The sequence below is a fragment of the Rana temporaria genome, chromosome 4 (assembly GCF_905171775.1).
Source record: "Rana temporaria chromosome 4, aRanTem1.1, whole genome shotgun sequence".
Classification (NCBI taxonomy): Eukaryota; Metazoa; Chordata; class Amphibia; order Anura; family Ranidae; genus Rana; species Rana temporaria.
The window spans coordinates 216,174,410-216,195,725 of record NC_053492.1 but is presented as its reverse complement, the minus strand read 5'-3'; the positions used below and the strand labels follow the sequence as shown (position 1 = coordinate 216,195,725).

General features: G+C 42.2%; 1 protein-coding gene across 1 annotated transcript in view; it reads right to left on the bottom strand.

The window, feature by feature from the left end:
• Window positions 1-10,083: 10,083 nt before the first annotated feature.
• TINAG (tubulointerstitial nephritis antigen) overlaps window positions 10,084-21,316 on the bottom strand; it is a 106,629-nt gene continuing 95,396 nt past the window's right edge. Inside the window, exons 10-11 of the mRNA XM_040349841.1 lie at window positions 14,181-14,220; window positions 10,084-10,297 (exon numbers count right to left, since the gene is read on the bottom strand). Coding sequence (XP_040205775.1) covers window positions 10,166-10,297; window positions 14,181-14,220 — 172 coding nt within the window. The 3' untranslated portion in view covers window positions 10,084-10,165. The remainder of the gene's footprint in view (window positions 10,298-14,180; window positions 14,221-21,316) is intronic.

Here is a 21,316-nt window from a genome sequence, read left to right as displayed (position 1 = left end):
CTATCTCCATTCCGAACGCTAGTTTTACCAGAACGTGCGCTTCCTTCTCATACTTGATTCTAAGCATGCGTGTTTTTCTCCCCTTGGAAAAGCATACACACGACCGGTTTTCCCGCCGGGAATCCCAACAGGAAAAAAGAAAGCTGGTCCTCTATTTTTTCCGCCAGTTTTCTCGTCTGGAAAACTGCAATGGAGCATACACATGGCCGGTTTTCCCGACCAAAAGCTCTCATGGCCGCCCCCTCTCGCTCCTGCACCGCCACTGAAAAAAAATACACAGATTCATGAAACCTGATTGGCTGAAGCGACATCGAGGGTGGGACTACTTCGAGGGATCGTGAAGGAGGATCCGAGGATGGCTGACCGAGAAAGGTAAGTGCCAGGCGGGGGAAGGCTGACCGAGAAAGGTAAGTACCAGGTGGGGGAAGCGGCATTTTAGGGGCAAACTGGTGGCAATTGATAGGCACAGTGGCGACAATGGCATGGCACAGTGGCAAAAATTGATGGGAACAGTGATTGATGGGCTCAGTGGCGACAATGGCATGGCACAGTGGTGACAATTGATGGGCACAGTGGCGACAATTGATGGGCACAGTGGCGACAATTGATGGGCACAGTGGCTGCATTTGACATGGCACAGTGGTGACAATTGATGGCACAGTGGCTGCGTTTGGCATGGCACAGTGGCGACAATTGATGGGCACAGTGGCGACAATTGATGGGCACAGTGGCGACAATTGATGGCACAGTGGCTGCGTTTGGCATGGCACAGTGGCGACAATTGATGGCACAGTGGTTGCATTTGGCATGGCACAGTGGCGACAATTGATGGGCACAGTGACAACAATGGCATGGCACAGTGGCTGCCTTTGGCATGGCACAGTGGCGACAATTGATGGCACAGTGGTTGCATTTGGCATGGCACAGTGGCGACAATTGATGGGCACAGTGGTGACAATGACATGGCACAGTGGCAACAATTGATGGCATGGCACAGTGGCGACAATTGATGGGCACAGTGGCAACAATTGATAGCACAGTGACTGCGTTTGATGGCATGGCACAGTGGCGACAATTGTATGGCACAGTGGCTGCGTTCGATGCGCACAGTGGCGGCAATTGAGGGGCACAGTGGCGGCAATTGATGGGCACAGTGAGGCTGCAATTGATTTTTTTTTTCGTTTGTTTGCGCCACCCCCAAAAAATGTGAGCACCAGCCGCTAGCCGCTGGTCACTACTGTAAATGTTGCTAAAGAGGAAAGCTGTACCTGAGATACTAAGAAATTAAATCAAAGGAACCAAAATTATCTATCTATCTATCTATCTGTCTGTCTGTCTGTCTGTCTGTCTGTCTGTCTGTCTGTCTATCTATCTATCTATCTATCTATCTATCTATCTATCTATCTATCTACACACACACATACAGTATCTCACACAAGTGAATTCACCCCTCACATGTTTGAAAATATTTTGGCACAGTGGCTTCAATGGCATGGCACAATTTTGGCCATGACTGTAGGTGAGTGTATGTATGTCAGGTAGGTAAAGTCTATGTATGTCAGGTAGGTGAGTGTATGTATGTCAGGTAGGTGAGTGTATGTATGTTAGGTAGGTGAGGTCAGTGTATGCATGTCAGGTAGGTGAGGTCAGGTAGGTCAGTGTGTCAGGTAGGTGAGTTTAGTGGGCATCATTGATGGGCAATGGTAAGCCAACCAGCAAGTGAGATTAACCCCACCTCGAAGTCGGACTGCATTGCCGGTTTGAAATCGTGCAAGCTCAGCTGAACTCGCACGATTTCTAACCCACAGCAGTGTGAACCTAGGCTAATTGTGTCTTAGAGTGTCAGTGTAGTGTTAGTGTATCATTACATACATTACATCATTACATAACGTTTAGTGCTGTACACAGTGCTAAATACCCCTTTTTTTTGGTTTCTGTTTTTTTTTTGGGGGGGGGGTTGCCCTGTGCCTGCCTACTTTTTTTTAATTGTCACCTGCAGTTCCCCCTTTTTTTATTATTTGATAGTTTTTACATTTCTGTCAGCGGCAGTCCTCAATTTAAAGTGCACTAAACACCACTAGTCATTGAATAAAGTGCACCTAATTACACATTTCCCTGTATTTATTAAATTTGAGTAATAAGGCGGGAGGCTAGAAAGGAGAGGCAGACATTCCCATGTAACTATGAGGGGCCAGCAGCGTCTGTGTCCACTGACAAGGGTGGATGTGGTCCGTCCTCAGGCAGGGCACCATTTTATCTGTTTAGTGATGTTGCCTTTGCTATCCAGCCACAGCATGCAGAGGAGGTGTTGGACTGACTTACTAAACCATCCTCATCCTCCGTCACCCATACAGAGACTAGTGCGCAGTCCACCGCAGCTGCCAGAGTGGCTTATTCTGCCTCCTTGTCTGCAGCTATTCCTACAAGAGCCCCAGCATCGTACATGGAGGAGTCAGGTGAATTATTTGAACAATGCGTCAGCCACTTGCATCTTGAAGATGCACAGACATTACTTGATTCTGATGTTGGTTCTTTGGTTGAGGAAAGGATTAACATGAGCCTACAGAGAGGGGAGAACACTGATAAACAACAAATTGGCAGTTATGTTCCCCCAGCCACAGTGTATTTCCAAGTTGGCTCCAGTGATGATGAGGATGGAGGGGATGATGATAATTTGGTCAATGATTTTATCAAAAAAAAAATAGTTAATCTTAGCCTGAGTGTACTATAACTTAGCCTCTGCACATAAGGCTTACTCACTGTGGTGCAAACATTTGTTATTTCCATCCAAATTCTGCCAAAGAGACACCAGAATTTATCTTGTTCCAAGTGCACTAAATGTTGGCCTCATCATACAGGCTGGCTCCCTAAGCCGTTGTTTACAAAATAAAGAAAGCTTGAAGTGAAAATCTATTTAAATATAAATGTTTTCTTTATATATGTCAGTTCTGCTGCAGCAGGTTCTATACACTGTACAGATGGGACACTTTACAGGCAGACTAAGGTGACCCCCCCATACACTATATTTAAATACATTTTTACTTTTTATTGTTTCACTGTAAGCATCATTAAAATCACTGCTCCTTTAAAAACAATCTTTTAAAAACAAAAAAAATTGCATTGATACATGTCTCCCAGGGCAGTACCTGGGCCCCCATACCATTTTTTTGTCCAATAGCTTGCATATAAAGCCTTCAAAATGGGCACTTTTGAGTTTTCAAGTTCGGGTCCCATAAACTTCAATGGGGTTCGGAGTTTGGGTCCGAACTTTTGTGATGTTCGAGAGTTCTGGCACAAAACAAATCCAACTCTGCCCCTAACAAAAAAAAAAACATGCTGTGTGAATGGGAACACATAATGTAACAAACTTATAGCAGGGTTTTCTCAAATTTGACGAAAAAAGTGAACATATGCTTTAAACAAGGAGCACTTTTACTGTATATACTTACCAGTTTTGTTTCCTTTGGTTCCAGGCAGCACAGTGGCCAAATGGTTAGCCCTTTTGCCTAGCAGTACTAGGGTCATCGCTTCGTATCTCAACCACGGCACTACCTACCTGGAGTGTGCATGTTCCCCCTGTGCCTGCATACATTTTCTCCCACACTCCAAAGACATGCTGGTAGGTTAATTGGCTACTGTCCAAATTCGCCCTAGTATGTGTATGTATGAATGTGAGTTCAGAGATGTATGAATGTGAGTTTAGAGATGTATGAGAAATCTCCCCCACCTTCATCTATAAGTATAAACCCAAGTACGTGGTTGACTTATCCACTTCCCGCCCACCATATAGCAATATGACATGCGCAAAGTGGTTGTGCTATGCTGACCAGATGTCATATGACGTGATCAGGGTAACAAGCTGGTGCGTGCTAGCGGGAGCGCGCAGCGCGTCGAACAGTGGTGCTATGTGTCAGTCTGCCAGTCTTGATTATCAGCACAGCCCACAAGAGGATGCCCACCCAGGATGCCATCAGGACCACCAGGGATGCCCACCACTGATGATCATTAGGTATGCCACCCATGTCCATCAGGGATGCCAACCAGTGCCCACATATGATGGCAATTAGTGCCCATCAACAATGCCTGCCAGAGCCTCCATATCAGTGATGCCCATCAGTGTCCACCAGTGTCACCCATCAGTGTCCACCAGTGCCATCCATCAGTGTCCACCAGTGCCTCCCATCAGCGTCCACCAGTGCCACCTATGAGTGCCCATCTGTGCCACCTATGATTGCCCATTTGTGCCTCCTATGAGTACCCATCAGTGCTGCATATCAGTGTCACCTATCAGTGCCCATCAGTGCTCATTGGTGCCACCCATAAGTACCCATCAGTACATCCTTTCAGTGCCCATCAGTGTCACCTATGAGTGCCCATCTGTGCCTCCTATGAGTGCCCATCTGTGCTGCATATCAGTGTCACCTATTAGTGCCCATCAGTGCCACATCATCAGTGCTCATCCATGAATGAGAAAACATACTTATTTGCAAAATACAAAAGTCTTTTTTTATTTGTTTAGCAAAAAATAAAAACCCCAGAGGTGATCAAACACAACCAAAAACCTCTATTTGTGGGAACAAAATGATAACACTGTAACACTGTTTGGGTACAGTGTAGCATGACTGTGCAAATGTCATTTAAAAAGTGGCAGCTCTGAAAGCTGAAAATTGGCTTGGGCAGGCAGGGGGGAATATGCCCTGTATTGAAGTGGTTAATTATGTACTGTACAGGAATCTATGAGAAAAATTATCATTGGCAGTTAAATAGTGCCTGCATATTTAACTGTCTGCCAAAGGCTACTTTAACATCACATATTTATTTTTTTATTTGATATTGTTCAGACAGTGCACTGAATAAGAAAGGATCAATTGTATCCCTCCTTCACAGTACATACTGTGTATAGAAAATTTTTAATTTCTAGTTGTTGTGTTAGGTAGCCACAGCTCTCATTCCGATAGTAATGAGAGTAATAATCCCAGATAGCCAGGGTGGATACTGTCAAAGTAGATGCTGAGGATGCCTAAGCCCTATGTGTGTGCGTCTGCAAGAGCGTATTCTAGCCAAACCCAAAGAGTCCCCAGCATACTTTCAATACACTATCCATAACTTAAAATTAGGGAGAGCTAAACCACCTGACTATTTTGTATGATATCATGTGTCACGAGAGATTCTTGTATATTGTCCTTTCCATATAAAATAGGTGTAGCGCTCACCCCCGAAGGAGCCGCTGGTTGATTTGGGATTGGCGTATTAAGTTACCAAATTCTTCTGTCTAGGGGTAATATTTGTGAGTGTGGATAAAAGAACAAGTGTCCAGCTGGTAGCATGAGTTTTCAATGCTTTATTCCAAGGCCAACAAGGCCAATATCAACATGCCACACAGTAGAGAAAAAGGTTGATGAGTAGGAAGAACTTGTAGCATCAGGCCTTGGATATCAAAAGCATAGAGAGCAAGCCTGCTCTCAGCACAGATATTTCAAAACGTCGCCACCCCCCGCCAGGGTGGGTAAGTGCCCCTTGAACAGGCAATTAACTTGAACCTGGCAGCCAAAAGGTCGCTTGAAATAATCAGATCACTGGGAGGAAACAATGCCTCTGCCACAGGCGTAGTACATTTTCTTAGTATAGTCAGAGCGTAAGGATAGCGAATCCTTCCAGTAAGTCTTATTCTATAGGATCACCTACTGACAGCAAAAAAAAGGTACCTGTCATGTAGCGTGGTGATCGGATCCCCGGTGGTTCGCCTAGGCCTCGCAAACAACCTCTGCACTTAGGTTCTCCCGAGCCAATCCCCCACCGTTCAGCCTCCAGCCTAGGATCTGGAACCCAGCAAGCCGCTGGGGTCCCTCTCTTCATCAAAAGAAGGCCCTGCAAGGTGCACAGCCTCAACCAGGCAGGTCATGAGGATGGGGCCCGTGGATGCGCTCACCCTGAAGGTGGATGCCGCACCTGGATCTCGGGCCCCGCAGAGAAGAGACAAAACATGTCCGGTGCTCCAGATATACCCCCCGCCAGCATGCCCAAAGAGGGAAACTCTTCTGATTGGCTGCTGGGGGAGGATGGTTCTGTCAGTGGCAGCACACCCCTGGACACACAGACTGACCCAGGAGGTAGTTCTGAACTGGCAACAGCACAAACTAACAATTAGTGAATGGGAGCAACTGAAATCTCCCATTCCCTACTAACTTTAGCGTAACGCCCCACTAATTTTAAAGGGTGGGGCGCTACATAGGAAATCGGATAATGAAGGGTAGAAAAAAAACCTATGGAGACACTAAAAGGAATTAATCGAAAAATAAATAGAATCCATGATAATATGATCATTTTACTATATTTATTTTACCCAGCCAGGAATGAGAGATATGGGACCCCTTACGTAAGTGAGACTTAATTGCATTCAGAAAGGGAAGATAATTATAGCGAAACAAATTTGAATAACGTGCTGTTAGGTTAATACCCAAATATTTTAAAAATTTTAATTTGCAAAGCAAAAGGAAATAATGGGCGAAGTGCCATGGCTTCAGTTGAAGGGATAGATATATTAAAGTGGTTGTAAACCCACATTGAAAAAAAAAAAAAAAGCAAAGACTTGCAAGACAAAGGCATAATGAGCTAGTATGTATAGCATACCAGCTCATTATGTAATACTCGCCTGAGATCAAAGCCTCCTGCTGTGGTGCCCATGAACAGCACCGGCAGGCGACATTGCTTCCGGAGTAACTTCCGGGTATCCCGGCTCCAGCACTGTGATTGACCGAAACCGTGATGACATCATTCCCTGCACGGGATCCGCTGGTAACGGCACACTCACTGGACGTACGTGCCATTGCTTCAGTGCACATTTGTACAGATACAGGCATAGCTCCTAAACTGTGGTTTAGGAGATATCCGGGGTAGCTACAGGTAAGCCTTATTATAGGCTTGGATTGTAAGGGTTTACAACCACTTTAAGTATCTCAGATTTTGACATATTGATTTTAAAATTAGAAAGAGCTTGAGAAGCCCATAGAGAAGTCATTATGTTCGGTAAAGTAACCCTAGGTTGCTGAACATAAAATAAAATTGTCCGCATACGCAGCCAACTTATGTTCAATCTCTTAAACTGTCACACTGTGGATATCTGGATTAAGTCTAACCATCAAAAGAAAAGGTTCCAACCAAATGGCAAATAACATCAGTGAAAGGGGGCAACCCTATTGTGTGCCGTTATTAAGTGTAAACAAGTCGCTAAGTGAACCATTTACCCGCAATCTTCAACTTTACTTATTGGTAGACTGAATATTTCAAGAAACTGAAAAGCTTTCCATACCCCTACCAGTTAATTTTGATTGCTTTCCTGTGCATTCTAATGTAAATTATGCTTTTATGGGCTTTGCAAGACTAAAGCCCCACACACACTATCAGTTTTCCTGCAGGTTTTTCTCTTCAGGTTTACCAAAATTATGTAGTGCAAGGGCGTGCCTGATTGCATACAAATTGAAACTCTTAAGGTTTGACCTCATATTACAGCCGTCACTAAATGGCAGCCCGCGGTCCGAGTCCGGCCCGGGTGGCGCTTCTGCCCGCACCGCCATGCCGCCAGAATAATTTTAAATGTCAGCGTTGGTTTGCTGGGGCCGCGGGTTTCCACAGAAACCAGTGATGCTGAGAGCGGAGAAGACAAGCTTGCGCTCAAAGGGCGTGACGTCACGTGCCTGCCCCGCCCCCTGCAGCTTGCGGGTCCACTCCTGGCTCTCTGTGCGAGATTGGGGTGTCACGTCCCGTGCGCGCCCCGCCCCCTGCTACTCGCGGTCCCGGGCTCTCCTTATCATGCAGCTTTCGCCCATCTTGCATGCAAGGTATGTGACAAGTTAATTAGTTGACACTAATGGGCAGATTTGTTATTGTGTACACTGCTGGGCATACTTAATAATGGTCACGCTGATGGGCAGCTTTTTTTTATGTTAAGGGACACTCTGATGGACGAATTTTATATTAAGGGGCACTCTGATGGGCACATTTTATTTTAAGGGGTACGCTGATGGGTATATTTTTAATGTGCACACTGATGAGCATATTTTGTTAAGGGGCACACTGATGGACACATTTTGTTGTGCCCATCAGAGTGCCCCTTAACATAAAATATGCCCATCAGCATACACATTAAAAACATACCCATCAGCGTACCCCTTAAAATAAAATGTGCCCATCAGAGTGCCCCTTAACATAAAAGGTGCCCATCAGCGTGACCCTTATTTTATGTTAAGGGGCATGCTGATGGGAACATTTTTTGTTAAGGGGCACTCTGATGGGCATATTTTATTTTAAGAGCAACACTGATGGGCATTTTTTGTATTAAGGAGCACTCTGATGGGCAGATTTAATGTTAAGGGACACGTTTTCTTGTGCCCATCAGTGTGCCCCTTCATATAAAATGTGCCCATCAGGATGTCCCTTAACATAAAACGTGCCCATCGGCGTGACCCTTATTTTATGTTAAGGGGGACTCTGATGGGGACATTTGATGTAAAGGGGCACTGTGATGGGGACACCTGATGTAAAGGGGCACTGTGATGGGGACACCTGATGTAAAGGGGTGCTGTGATGGAGACACCTGATGTAAAGGGATGCTGTGATGGGGACACCTGATATAAAGGGATGCTGGGATGGGGACACCTGATGTAAGGGGGTGCTGTGATGGGGACACCTGATGTAAAGGGATGCTGTGATGGGGACACCTGATGTAAAGGGGCGCTGTGTTGGGGACACCTGATGTAAAGGGATGCTGTGATGGGGACACCTGATGTAAAGGGGTGCTGTGATGGGGACACCTGATGTAAAGGGATGCTGTGATGGGGACACCTGATGTAAAGGGGTGCTGTGATGGGGACACCTGATGTAAAGGAGCTCTGTTATGGGGACACCTGATGTAAAGGGGTGCTGTGATGGGGACACCTGATGTAAAGGGATGCTGTGATGGGGACACCTGATGTAAAGGGGTGCTGTGATGGGGACACCTGATGTAAAGGGGTGCTGTGATGGGGACACCTGATGTAAATGAGCTCTGTGATGGGGACACCTGATGTAAAGGGGTGCTGTGATGGGGACACCTGATGAAAAGGGATGCTGTGATGGGGACACCTGATGTAAAGGGGTGCTGTGTTGGGGACACCTGATGTAAAGGGATGCTGTGATAGGGACACCTGATGTAAAGGGGTGCTGTGATGGGGACACCTGATGTAAAGGGATGCTGTGATGGGGACACCTGATGTAAAGGGGTGCTGTGTTGGGGACACCTGATGTAAAGGGATGCTGTGATGGGGACACCTGATGTAAAGGGGCGCTGTGATGGGGACACCTGATGTAAAAAAGCACTGTGATGGGGAAAAATGGGGACTTGAGATTCGGACCTCGGCCCAAAGAAAATTTTAGTGACCGGACCTCCTTGAATTTTAATTCAAGACCCCTGTCATATTAGATGGTTTTGGTAAACCTGAAGAGAAAAACCTGCAGGAAAACTGATAGTGTGTATGGGGCTTGAGAAAAAGAAATTGCAAAACACCATCTACTCTACTCCAAGTATTTGACTGGCTTCACCCCGAATCGTTTCTGTAACACTAATGTCTGAATTCCACTAACAAAAAAATTATATAGGTAAGTCACCATTATTTACAATTTTACATTATGCATATAAAATGTTTATTATAAATATAATTCTCAAAGTTAACAGAGCTTTTAATAGATTAAAAATGAAATGGAAATGGAAATATAAAGAATATGTTAAAAATATGAATAAAAGGTATACATTTCATAAATATAAGCTCTGAAAAAAAAATCTAAATACAATTATATAGTACTACTATAATTAAATTGTTTATGGTATAAAAAAACTTGTGCAATTCATGAATTGTAATCAATTGAACAATTTTTTATTAATTTTTTACTAAAAGGCAAATCCACTTTGCACTACAAGTGCACTTGGAAGTGCAGTTTACTGTAGATCTGATGGGGACATGCAAGGTAAAATAAAAAACAGCATTTTAGCTTGCACATGATTGGATGATAAAATCAGTAGAGCTTCCCCCCATTTCAGATATTCCCCTCAGATCTACAGCAACTGCACTTCCAAGTGCACTTGTAGTGCAAAGTGGATTTACCTTTAGTAAATCAATCCCAAAAGGTCTCATTAAAAAACAATTGTATTAACATGACACCAAGCTGCTATAATCAAGCTTTCAATTCCACACTCATTTTTTCCACGATGAATTCTGAAATATCCATTTTCACCCCAAGAGTTTCCCCAAGAGTTTGCAACGATCTGAAACACAGAATAATAATAATAATAATAATAATAATAATAATAATAATAATAATAATAATAATAATAACAACAACACATATTTACTTTTCTAAAGGTTAGCATTTTTAAATTAAGACTCTTTTTTCAATTTAAGAGCATGTCATATTCACAGTAGCCTACTGACATGCTCAACATATGCATTACTACATACTGTTTGCAACAATTCCCAGTCCTGCTTTCAAGATGATAACTGCCTGGATGTAATATTGACCACTTAGCTTCATTACTTATGGCGTTAGTGGCCTAGATTAAGAGTACAGTCATTGGAACTAGAACTTCTGACCTTTTTATGATCTAGGTCCATGATTAAGTAAGTGAAGAAACTACACAAGCAGCATGGCAGCCAGACAACTGCAGACTGCAAACTAACGTACTGAGTCAGGGATTCAAGAGTTAAAAACTCCTTGCCCAAATAAATATTTTCAGTATCCTCTTTTTCAGAGTTAAAAGTTGTGTCAACAACTTCCAGAACAGAGATAGCCCTTAGGCAAAGCATTTTTTGCTTGGTGTAAGTGCCATAGCCTGTGTTCAATTAGCATGACATGTCTCTAGTTTTTGGCACTGAGACACTGTTAGATCTCTGCTCAAGATTGCTGAAGTTTTGCACTAATTGTTTCATTGGCATGATCGCATTTAAAATCTGGGCCCATTCCAGGAAGCAGGACAAAGAAGTAGATTTCCAATGTTGGCATATAGCCACCTGGGCTGCTAGTAGACAATGCCATCATTTTGGAGATGGACCCAGGGATGATCAACAACAGGGCTATGGCTGGGAAAGACTGAACATTGGAGATGCACATGGCATTGAATGAAAGAAATACATTGTGCCAAAATGGCAGGCTCAAACAACAGTCCCACACCACATGTGTGGGTAAGAGCCCTCGCTTTCCTTGCATCTCCAGTAAGTGTTAAGAGTGGCAAGATATATGCAATTGAGGTCAACTGGATCCCGTACCATAAAGACACAATTTCATAATTTCCCCTCCGGCAGTCCCCTTTTTCAAGGTTCCATATAATTGGGATACGTTGTGGTCTGGAGGTGCGTCACAGGAGAGAAACTATTCCAGTGTCGTGAGAGCGTGCACCACATGGGATTCCCTCTTAAAGCGGATTTAAACCCTAACCTATACCCAGTGAATTGAACAGCCTCAGATGATACACATGGGTGAAACAAATCTCCCTATATAAGTTTTACATGTATATCTGCTGTTTTTAGCTTTATATACTGTTTAGAAAGTGCACATCGTGTTAGGAGATTTTCTCTTCCTGTTCAACACTGCAGTAAAGCCTGGGCATACAGCAAAGACAGCTGATTGGAGGAAAGGGACACACCCCCTCTCCTCATAAGTAGAGACTTTCAGATCTGATCGTTGAATGGTTCAGAGCTCTGCTAATTGCTTTATAGCATCCTCCCCAACACAAAACTTGGCTGTTTTTATCACAGTTGACAGAGAACTTGTCAGGAGTTATCAGGCTGATAACAGAAGAATGGGGGATGAGACAGCTACGGGACATAGTCCTTTGAAGAGAGATAAGAAAATACTGCAGATATATGTGCCCAGCTCAAATTTCATGAATCGGGTTTACATCCACTTTAACTTTGTGAAGGAAAGCAGTGTGTTGAAGCTGAGTAAACCCTTGTAGGCTATGCGGTGAGAGTGAGGATAAATGCAGTTGGGCTTGTGAGATGGAGCTGAATGATATCTCTATAATATTATCATAAGGTTTTTGATGCTCCTGGAATGCTCTACAAGGTAAATTAGCACAAACATCATGTTTTTCACTATCCTCTGCCTTTGTAGAACTTTACATTTCCCAAGGTTTAATATGAAAATGAAAAACAATTACAATAACAAAAACATTAGCAATAGGGACAGTAAAGGCTTCCAAACATTGGTACGCATTTGTAGTCTTTTGAGAATTAATTCCTCAAATGCCCAGTTGTTAAAACCAATTGAAGCCGATGTTGTAGTATAGGTGGTAATATGTTGGGTGTTATATATATATATATATATATATATTATATGAGTCCAACATATACAGGCCAGATTTCAGTAACCTGTAATTACATGTTACACTTCAAAAGACGCTTGTCGATTAAGAGACAGCATAAATCTATTTTACACATCAAACTATTACTTAGGCCACAGGTAATCTAATTACTTATTGGAGGTTATTGGTATGCAAGGATGGATACTAGTTAGCTCCCTAATACTAATTAGTGACTTTGTCAATGGATAAAGAGATAGGAAGTCTAGTTTACATATCAAACCATTACTCAGATCACATGCAATCTAATTACTTATTAGAGAGGGCTTATTAGTATGCAAGAATGCATACTAATTAGTGACTCCGGTTGGAGTCATTTACCTGCCACTCTAAAAGACAGGGGGCCAGATTCACATAGAAGAGCAGCGGCGTAAAGTATCGTAGATACGTTACACCGCCGCAATTTTTCATCGCAAGTGCCTGATTCACCAAGCACTTGCGATGAAAACCAACGCCGCGGGCCAATTTAAATGGGCATGTGCCATTTAAATTAGGCGCGCTCCCGCGCCGGACCTACCGTGCATGCTCCGTTTCCGAACTCCCGTCGTGCATTGCGCGCCGTGACATCATTTTTTCGAACGGCGACGCGCGTAGCGTAATTCCGTATTCCCGGACGGCTTACGCAAACTACGTTGATTTTTACATTTCGACGCGGGAACGACGGCCATACTTTAGACAGCAATACGCTTGCTGACTAAAGTTAGGGCACCTAAAACGACGACTAACTTTGCGACGGGAAACTAGACTAGCGGCGACGTAGCGAACGCGAAAATCCGTCGTGAATCGCCGTAACTCCTAATTTGCATACCCGACGCTGGTTTACGACGCAAACTCCCCCCAGCGGCGGCCACGGTATTGCATCCTAAGATCCGACAGTGTAAAACAATTACACCTGTCGGATCTTCTGGCTATCTATGCGTAACTGATTCTATGAATCAGTCGCATAAATAGAAACAGAGATACGACGGCGTATCAGCAGATACGCCGTCGTATCTCCACTGTGAATCTGACCCAGGATGTATTTCCTGTCTTTCAGATCAAAGATGACCAATCAAATTGCTCAGCTATTCAATGAACAAGTAATATAATGTTGGGAGTTCTGGTTATCAGATAGAGAATATGTCCCCGGTATATTCTCTGTACGAACATGAAGGCACAGATCTATAAGTGGAGAGTATATATATATATATATATATATATATATATATATATATATATATATATATATATATATTCTCTAAGATGAGACTTTGAATTACTTTGTTGGACTCTTGTATCATCTGTGGAATTTGGACTTTGTATGTTATTGGAAGTTAATTAAATTTGCGTTCTCTGGAGAACCTGTGTTGCTGCGGAACAACGTAATTTATAGTCATCATACTAACATCTAAGATATCAATTATCTAACCGGAGTACTGGGCACTATACATCTATATCACTACAGCCGACAGCACAGAATATATATAAATTCACATTGTGCTTGGTTTGTAACAAAGCAGCTGTCCTTTTATGCTCATTCTACACCAATTTGTAATTTAAATGTTTGCATTGGAAAACATGTGAAATGCAGGGCAGATGCCAGAGATGCATTTTAGATGTATTTCTTGTGCGTTTTCCACTTTTTCTCTGAAGATTTTAGACCGTGACCTTTTCCAAATGCATAATTTTTACTAAAATATGTGTTTACAATTTTATAGGAATGTTTTCCTTATGTCAGCTTTTAACATCAACATACGCTCATACAGTTCTAAATAATACATTTCATCCCAATTTTATGACAGATTAAACTTACCCAGAACTTATCCTTTTCTGAGTATCCTAGAGCCCCCCACCTGAAAGGAGCACAGTAAGACAAGTTACAGTTATACAAATATAAACATTAAAAAAGAAAAAGTTGCTTTATGGGTATCTCTTTGCTTCTATCTGCTTTCCTTATGATGGATTTTGCTTGGCTATATACAAGAGTGTCAATCATCTAGTACTATATGCTGTATGTTTTAAAGAGTGTCTAAAGGCAATTTCTTTTAGTTTCGAACAGTTGTGAAGGGGGTTAGAACCTCTGTTTGGGTTTTTATTGCTGTCATTTCCAGCTCTGTCACTGGGACTGAAATTAGTACAAATCTGAACTTTTTCCAGTGATGCTACTTGCTCCAATGACAACTGTGAAAAAGAGCATGCTCCTCACTTTGGAGAGATTTGTTGTATCAATAGAACAGGAAATGAAGGGACATCTCCTCAATGTGACACAGGCAGCCAAAAAAAAAAAGACAGGGGGGTTTACCTTTTTCCACTACTGTATATCCAAATGAATATTTTTTTGGGGGGGATTTATATATACTGTTATAAGACATCTCAAGACATGCTTCATGATATCCCAGTTTCCAGGCAGATTTTTTGGTTTCTCAATTTAGTAAAACATGCTCATTTCCTCTATTTAAATCTATATCACTGAAACTTTCAAGTTGCATATCTGTCCTAGGTCTGTATCACAGCATATTAACTAGAACGTAGTAAAGGGCATTAGGAATAATAACACAGTATTTCTCCCATAAAAGGCTAATTTAAAAATTTGCTAAGTGCTAATCATGCTAGATGAAAAATTTGAATTTGGCTAACATAACAAAAAAATGGTCATGTATTTGTATTGCTCCAAACAGATGGTCAAACAATAAATAATAATAATAATAATATTAATAATAAGCATCATTCGTTTGAATGTGTTATTTTGACGTCTGCATTTTGGGTTTGATTAACACTATTAAAGACCACAGTTTGCCATTTTTGACTATTGAGTTACCAGATAACTGTTTGATTGTGGACAGCCTCCCAGTAAACAACCTTCCTGTTCACTACATGTGTGTCTGTTTTACTGTCTTTGCAAGTACATTGTTTGCTAGGCTTCCCCGAGGGGCTGAGACACCTCTTTGGGATTGAGAGGCAGAGTAACGGACTGAACAAACTTAAGCAGCTCCTTTGGGGGTATCGCTACACATGTAGAATTACAAACTTAACACAGGATTTAAAAATATTAAACACATATCAGTAATAGTAGTCACATCAAGCTGACCACTTTTACAAGCTGGTCTAAAAATATAACTTACCTTAAAGGTTTATTCTGAACTCATTAAGGGGAATCAAAAATAGTGTCTATGCAATGTTTTAGAATGCTGTTGTAAATAACACAACAAATGTTGGTGTTTGCACCAAAATTTGTCATGTGGAGGCCCACTGAGGCTGATAATCCTTACACATACTCTGTCCTCATGCAGCTGAGCTCCCTCACCACCAACGCTGCATCTTTTTCACAAATAACATAGAAGGCATGGAGTTTTGTAGCAGGGTTGGAGGAGCCACTAGTTCCCAATCAGGTCCTCAGCCTTTGTGATTGACAGCAGACAGTGTGGGGATATAGAGACTCAATAGACAGCCTGCAACGGCTATAGAATCTGCCCACTGTCTGCTGTCAATCACTAGATGAGAGTGGAGATGATAGTGAATTAGGGCTTCAGCCACTCTCAGCATCACTGGTTGCTAGGAGCCCATCAGCTATGGAGACAACAGCATATTTGACAGCCAGTAACAGGCAGGCAAGGGAAGGGGTAGCAGTGGCAAAGAAGTTTAGATACCTATGAACTGGAGGAATTTCCTTTTGAATTTGGTAAAGCCATAGCCAAGAAACCAAGTGGCACTATTAAAATGTACCTAAATCTGCCACATGCTTTGGTAAAGCTAACAAATCTAGCAGCAGGGCTTTTTTGAATCCTGCATATGACCTTTTAAACGGGCCAAACTGAAAGAAACATGGCACAAATTCCTCCCATTAAACATTAGATAACTTTTCATAAGAACTTTAATATTAGAAAATGTAGATAACTAAGCCTTTAACTGACATCTGTCAGGAGCTTTACTAAAGTTCTGTAAACTTATTTTGAGTTACCCATGAGGAAATTACTGTATAGTATTTTCTCAATGTTCTGAAATTGAGCAAATTCTGTAAGTTATACTTAGAGATAAAAAATTAAATCAGCTCTAATCAGTTAATTGTGTAATTCTGTAAATAGCAAATCTAATTAAAATAATGATAATTAACCTTTTTGATTATAAGTTTAAATTTAGTGTTTTCTGGAAATGCTAAATAAAAAAATCTCTAAACAATTTAAGGTGCCATGAAAAAAAAATTGTTTACTATGTAAATCTGTAACACATGAAGCAAGATTACAATGTTTTTTTAGCAAAGAGGAACATACAAGATTTATTTTCTAATTTTTTTTTATAATCATGTTGTCACTTCCTCTTAGAATGCAATAGAAAAACAGCAGTTTGGATGCAAACACCTTTCTGGAAGTCTGCATGGAATCTACATGCAATTGGAACCTTATAAAACTGCATTTAGCATGCTCACAACTACATCAAATTCATTATTATATTGCAAAAAAAGGAAAAGAAAAAAGCCACACTCCGCATATTTTGTCTAAATAGTGAACAGAGATTTACCTACAGATTGGCAATGATTGCTACCTGCAGTTTCTGATATGTTATGCAGCTGCTACTATTCATATATGAATGTAAATATTCTTCTTGTGTACCAATAAACTAAACAACAAGAATTTTTCTTTTCAAACATGTTACAAATATTTTTAATGCAGTTGGGCTTCTTGGTAGAACATTAGGTAACTACTGCTCTTTGCACAGTCGAGTCATGGGGGCGGTCAGTCCATCACATGATGATGTGAGGTCACATGACCCGCCGTCCTCATGACCTCACATCATCATGTGATAGACTGACCGCACCGTCCCATGACGTGACTCTGGAGGGCGGTACAGTTTCCTTATGTGATCACCGCCATGGTGTTCCAGTGCATCATTGATGGGGACAGGTTAGTAAACTAGGAGGGATTGTTGGCTAATCATGAGTCTTGTTGTATTCTCTAATATGACTATCATCCATTATTAGTAGCACCTGTGAAGGTGATTATTTGGTCGGGAGGGGGGCGGGGCTTATATCTGACTGAACCAGGAAATGTATCTATATATTGTATCTATATATTGAGCACTGACACACGGCCCCTTATTAAACTTGCTGAAGAAGTCCTTACCCACGGACGATACGCGTGCGGATGGGCTATGTGATGTCAGGACAGCCACTTGCATGACCTTCTGTTTGTTCAGAGGTCCATTTGCTAAGGTGAGCGGCCTGCATCTCTGGTGGAGGAGACACATAAATGGATGCACATTGATTGTTTTCAAGCACCCTGTCCACTGCCTAAGGAGTCTTCTTTCCTTTCTCTGATTGCTCTTTATTGTCATCACCTCCTGGCCTTAGCATTCCACACCCTTGGACTTGTTCATGTGATTTTTGTTTTAGTTTTTGTTTAGCGCTGAACTTCTTTTTTTTTATATATTCTGTACTCGAGGACTTTTTTATATTGACCTTCAGTGTTCAGCTGCATTTGGTAGGATTGGTTTTTGCACTGTCTGATTTTCTTTAACAGTATTGTAATTCTGAATGTCATTTTAGTAAGACCAGAGCTAGGTTTGATCTATTTTTTTTTTCTGATAGCTCGAGCTATGCCTATTCTCTAAGATATTAATGCCTATAATTTATCAATGTTGCTGGAATAATTACCTATGCTCTACTTATGAGGTGCACAAGCTGTGAATCAGGATCCATAATGGGGTCAACCATGAATTATTATTTCCTAATGTATTACATATGACATCAATCTATTTCAGTTTATAGGGAAATACATCCAACTAGATTCTTGAGATTTAGGACAATGGCAGTCGAAGAAAATGGCATACACACTTGTTTCTTAATATTAAAAGGTTGTAAGAGTCTGCTTCAAATCTAAACTTAGTTTAACCACTTGCTGACCAGCCGCCGTCATTATACTGCAGCAGGTCGGCTCGTTCCGGCAAATCACCAAAGCTGAATGTCGGTCCCTTTAACAGCTATAACAGACACGTGTGCGCCCACTGCATGGCGGGGGAGCTGATGCACGGGGCCTGGTCATTAACCACTTAAGCCCTGTACCATATTGCTGGTCAAAGACCAGAGCGATTTTTGTGATTCGGCATTGCGTCGCTTTAACTGACAATTGCGCGGTCGTGCGATGTGGCTCCCAAACAAAATTGGCGTCCTTTTTTCCCCACAAATAGAGCTTTCTTTTGGTGGTATTTGATCACCTCTGTGTTTTTTATTTTTTGCGCTATAAACAAAAATAGAGCGACAATTTTGAAAAAAATTAATATTTTTTACTTTTTACCATAATAAATATCCCCCAAAAATATATAAAAAAAAACTATTTTTTTCCTCAGTTTAGGCCGATACGTATTCTTCTACATATTTTTCATAAAAAAAATCGCAATAAGCGTTTATTGATAGGTTTGCGCAAAAGTTATAGCGTTTACAAAATAGGGGGTAGTTTTATGGCATTTTTATTAATATTTTTATTTTACTAGTGATGGCGGCGATCAGTGATTTTTTTCGGTACTGCGACATTATGGCGGACACTTCGGACACTTTTGACACATTTTTGGGACCATTGGCATTTTTATAGCGATCAGTGCTATAAAAATGCATTGATTACTATAAAAATGCCACTGGTAGGGAAGGGGTTAACACTAGGGGGCGGGGAAGGGGTTAAGTATGTTCCCTGGGTGTGTTCTAACTGTAGGGAGGGGGGTGGACTCACTAGGGGAAATGACTGATCGCTGTTCATACATTGTATGAACAGACGGTCAGGCATTTCTCCCCTGACAGGACTGGGAGCTGTGTGTTTACACACACAGCTCCCGGTCCTTGCTCTATAACAAGCGATCGCGGGTGCCCGGCGGTGATCGCGACCGCCGGGCATGCGCGCGGGAGTCAGGAGCGCCCCTAGTGGTCGCTTCGCGAGGCGACGTAGAGCTACGGGCTCTCGCGCAGGAGAGCCGACCTGTCGCGGTAGAACTGCGGCGGCTGGTCGGCAACTAGTTAAGGGGGAAAATCTTCTGGGGCTGAAGTGGTTAAATGAGACTGAAAAAACATAAACTTGTTTATTTTCCTTTACCCTGAAATACCCTTCACCATTACAATGAAAAGATAACATGGGGGAAAAAACAACAGAAAAATATATTAACATCAATTGCCTAAAAAAGAGTTAGGTTGCCCTTTGCATTTGTAGTCGTGATTAATCCGTGCTGGCAAAAAAGTTACGGTATGAAGAAAGTAGGGGTCTCATTTGTGCTCTGTGTTACAGAATGTAGCATAAATATTTACTGATGTTTAAATTGACTTAATCCCAGTGTTTATGTATCCAGTTTTGAATTATTTGTATTAGTGTTTATAGATGAATGATTATCCTAGAATATGAGAACATCATGGGGAAATATTGTTTGCACCATAGAGTGTAACTGGTCAATATTTCCTGATTATCATACAACCACGGATTGCGCCCTTGCTGGTTCTCCTATCATGTTTATTAGCTGGCAACAAAAGCTGAGGTATAAAAACACATTTTGTATAATTCAACACATACAGCGTTCCATCTGTATGAAATAAATAACGGGCCAGATTCAGGTACGACTTACGCCAAATTATCTTCTGATACGCCACGTAAGTTCTAGGATGCGCCGTCGTATCTATGCGTGTGATTCAGGAAACAAGATACGCCTGAATTTTGGCTTGATACGACCGACGTAAGTCTCCTACGCCGTCGTATCTTGGGCGCATATTTACGCTGGCCTCAAGGGGCGCTTCCATTGATTTACGCGTCGAATATGTAAATGAGCAAGATACGCCGATTCAGGAACGTACTTACGCCCGTCGCAGTAATCTATGCCGTTTACATAAGGCGTACGTCCGGCGTAAGTTTACCCCTCATAAAGCAGGGGTAAGTCATGTTAAGATATGGACGTCGGAAACGTCGGAACAGCCGTTGTATTTTACATTGTTTACGTAAGTCGTACGTGAATGGGGCTGGGCGTAAGTTACGTTCACGTCATACGCATTGAGCCGGTGTATCTTAGGGAGTATATGCAATGTGATTCTGAGCATGCGCGTGCATGCGCCGTTCGTACGGCCATTCATTTACATGGGGTCACGATTCATTTTGATACAACATGCCCACTACCTGCCTACTTTGAATTACGCGGGCTTACGCCGGCCTATTTACGCTACGCTGGAGTAAATATGGGAGCAAGTGCTTTGTGAATACTCAGCTTGCCTCTCAATGTTACGTCGGCGTAGCGCATATGAGATGTGCTACGCCGGCACAAAGATGCGCCGATGTACCTGAATCCCGGCCAACATGTTTTTTATTGTTGTGACCTTTTTTATGGATTTGTTTACCCTTGGTGTTCTGTGTCCAAAAAAAGGGATTTTTATTAACAGCTTACCTGTAAAATCCTTTTCTTGTAGTACATCACGGGACACAGAGCAGCAAAGCCATTACATATGGGTTATATAGTGTACCTTCAGGTGATGGACACTGGCACTCTCCGACAGGAAGTTCCCTCCCTATATAACCCCCACCCATTGTGGGAGTACCTCAGTTTTGTAGCAAGCAATATGCATCCCAAAATTCCCCATAAGAGGGGTGGGAGCTCTGTGTCCCGTGATGTACTACAAGAAAAGGATTTTACAGGTAAGCTGTTAATAAAAATCCCTTTTTCTTTATCGTACATCACGGGACACAGAGCAGCATAGCCATTACATATGGGATGTCCTCAAGCAATGCTCCATGAGGGGAGGGAGACAACCAGAAAAAAAACAAACAGGAGGTGCCACCGGACAAGAGGAGATTAAACTGCGGCCCGGAGTACCGCCTGCCCAAAAGCTGAATCAGCGTTCCTCCTAACGTCCATTTGATAAAATTTTGCAAATGTGTGGACAGATGACCAGGTTGCTGCCCTGCAGACCTGAGCCATAGAGACCTGGTGATACGC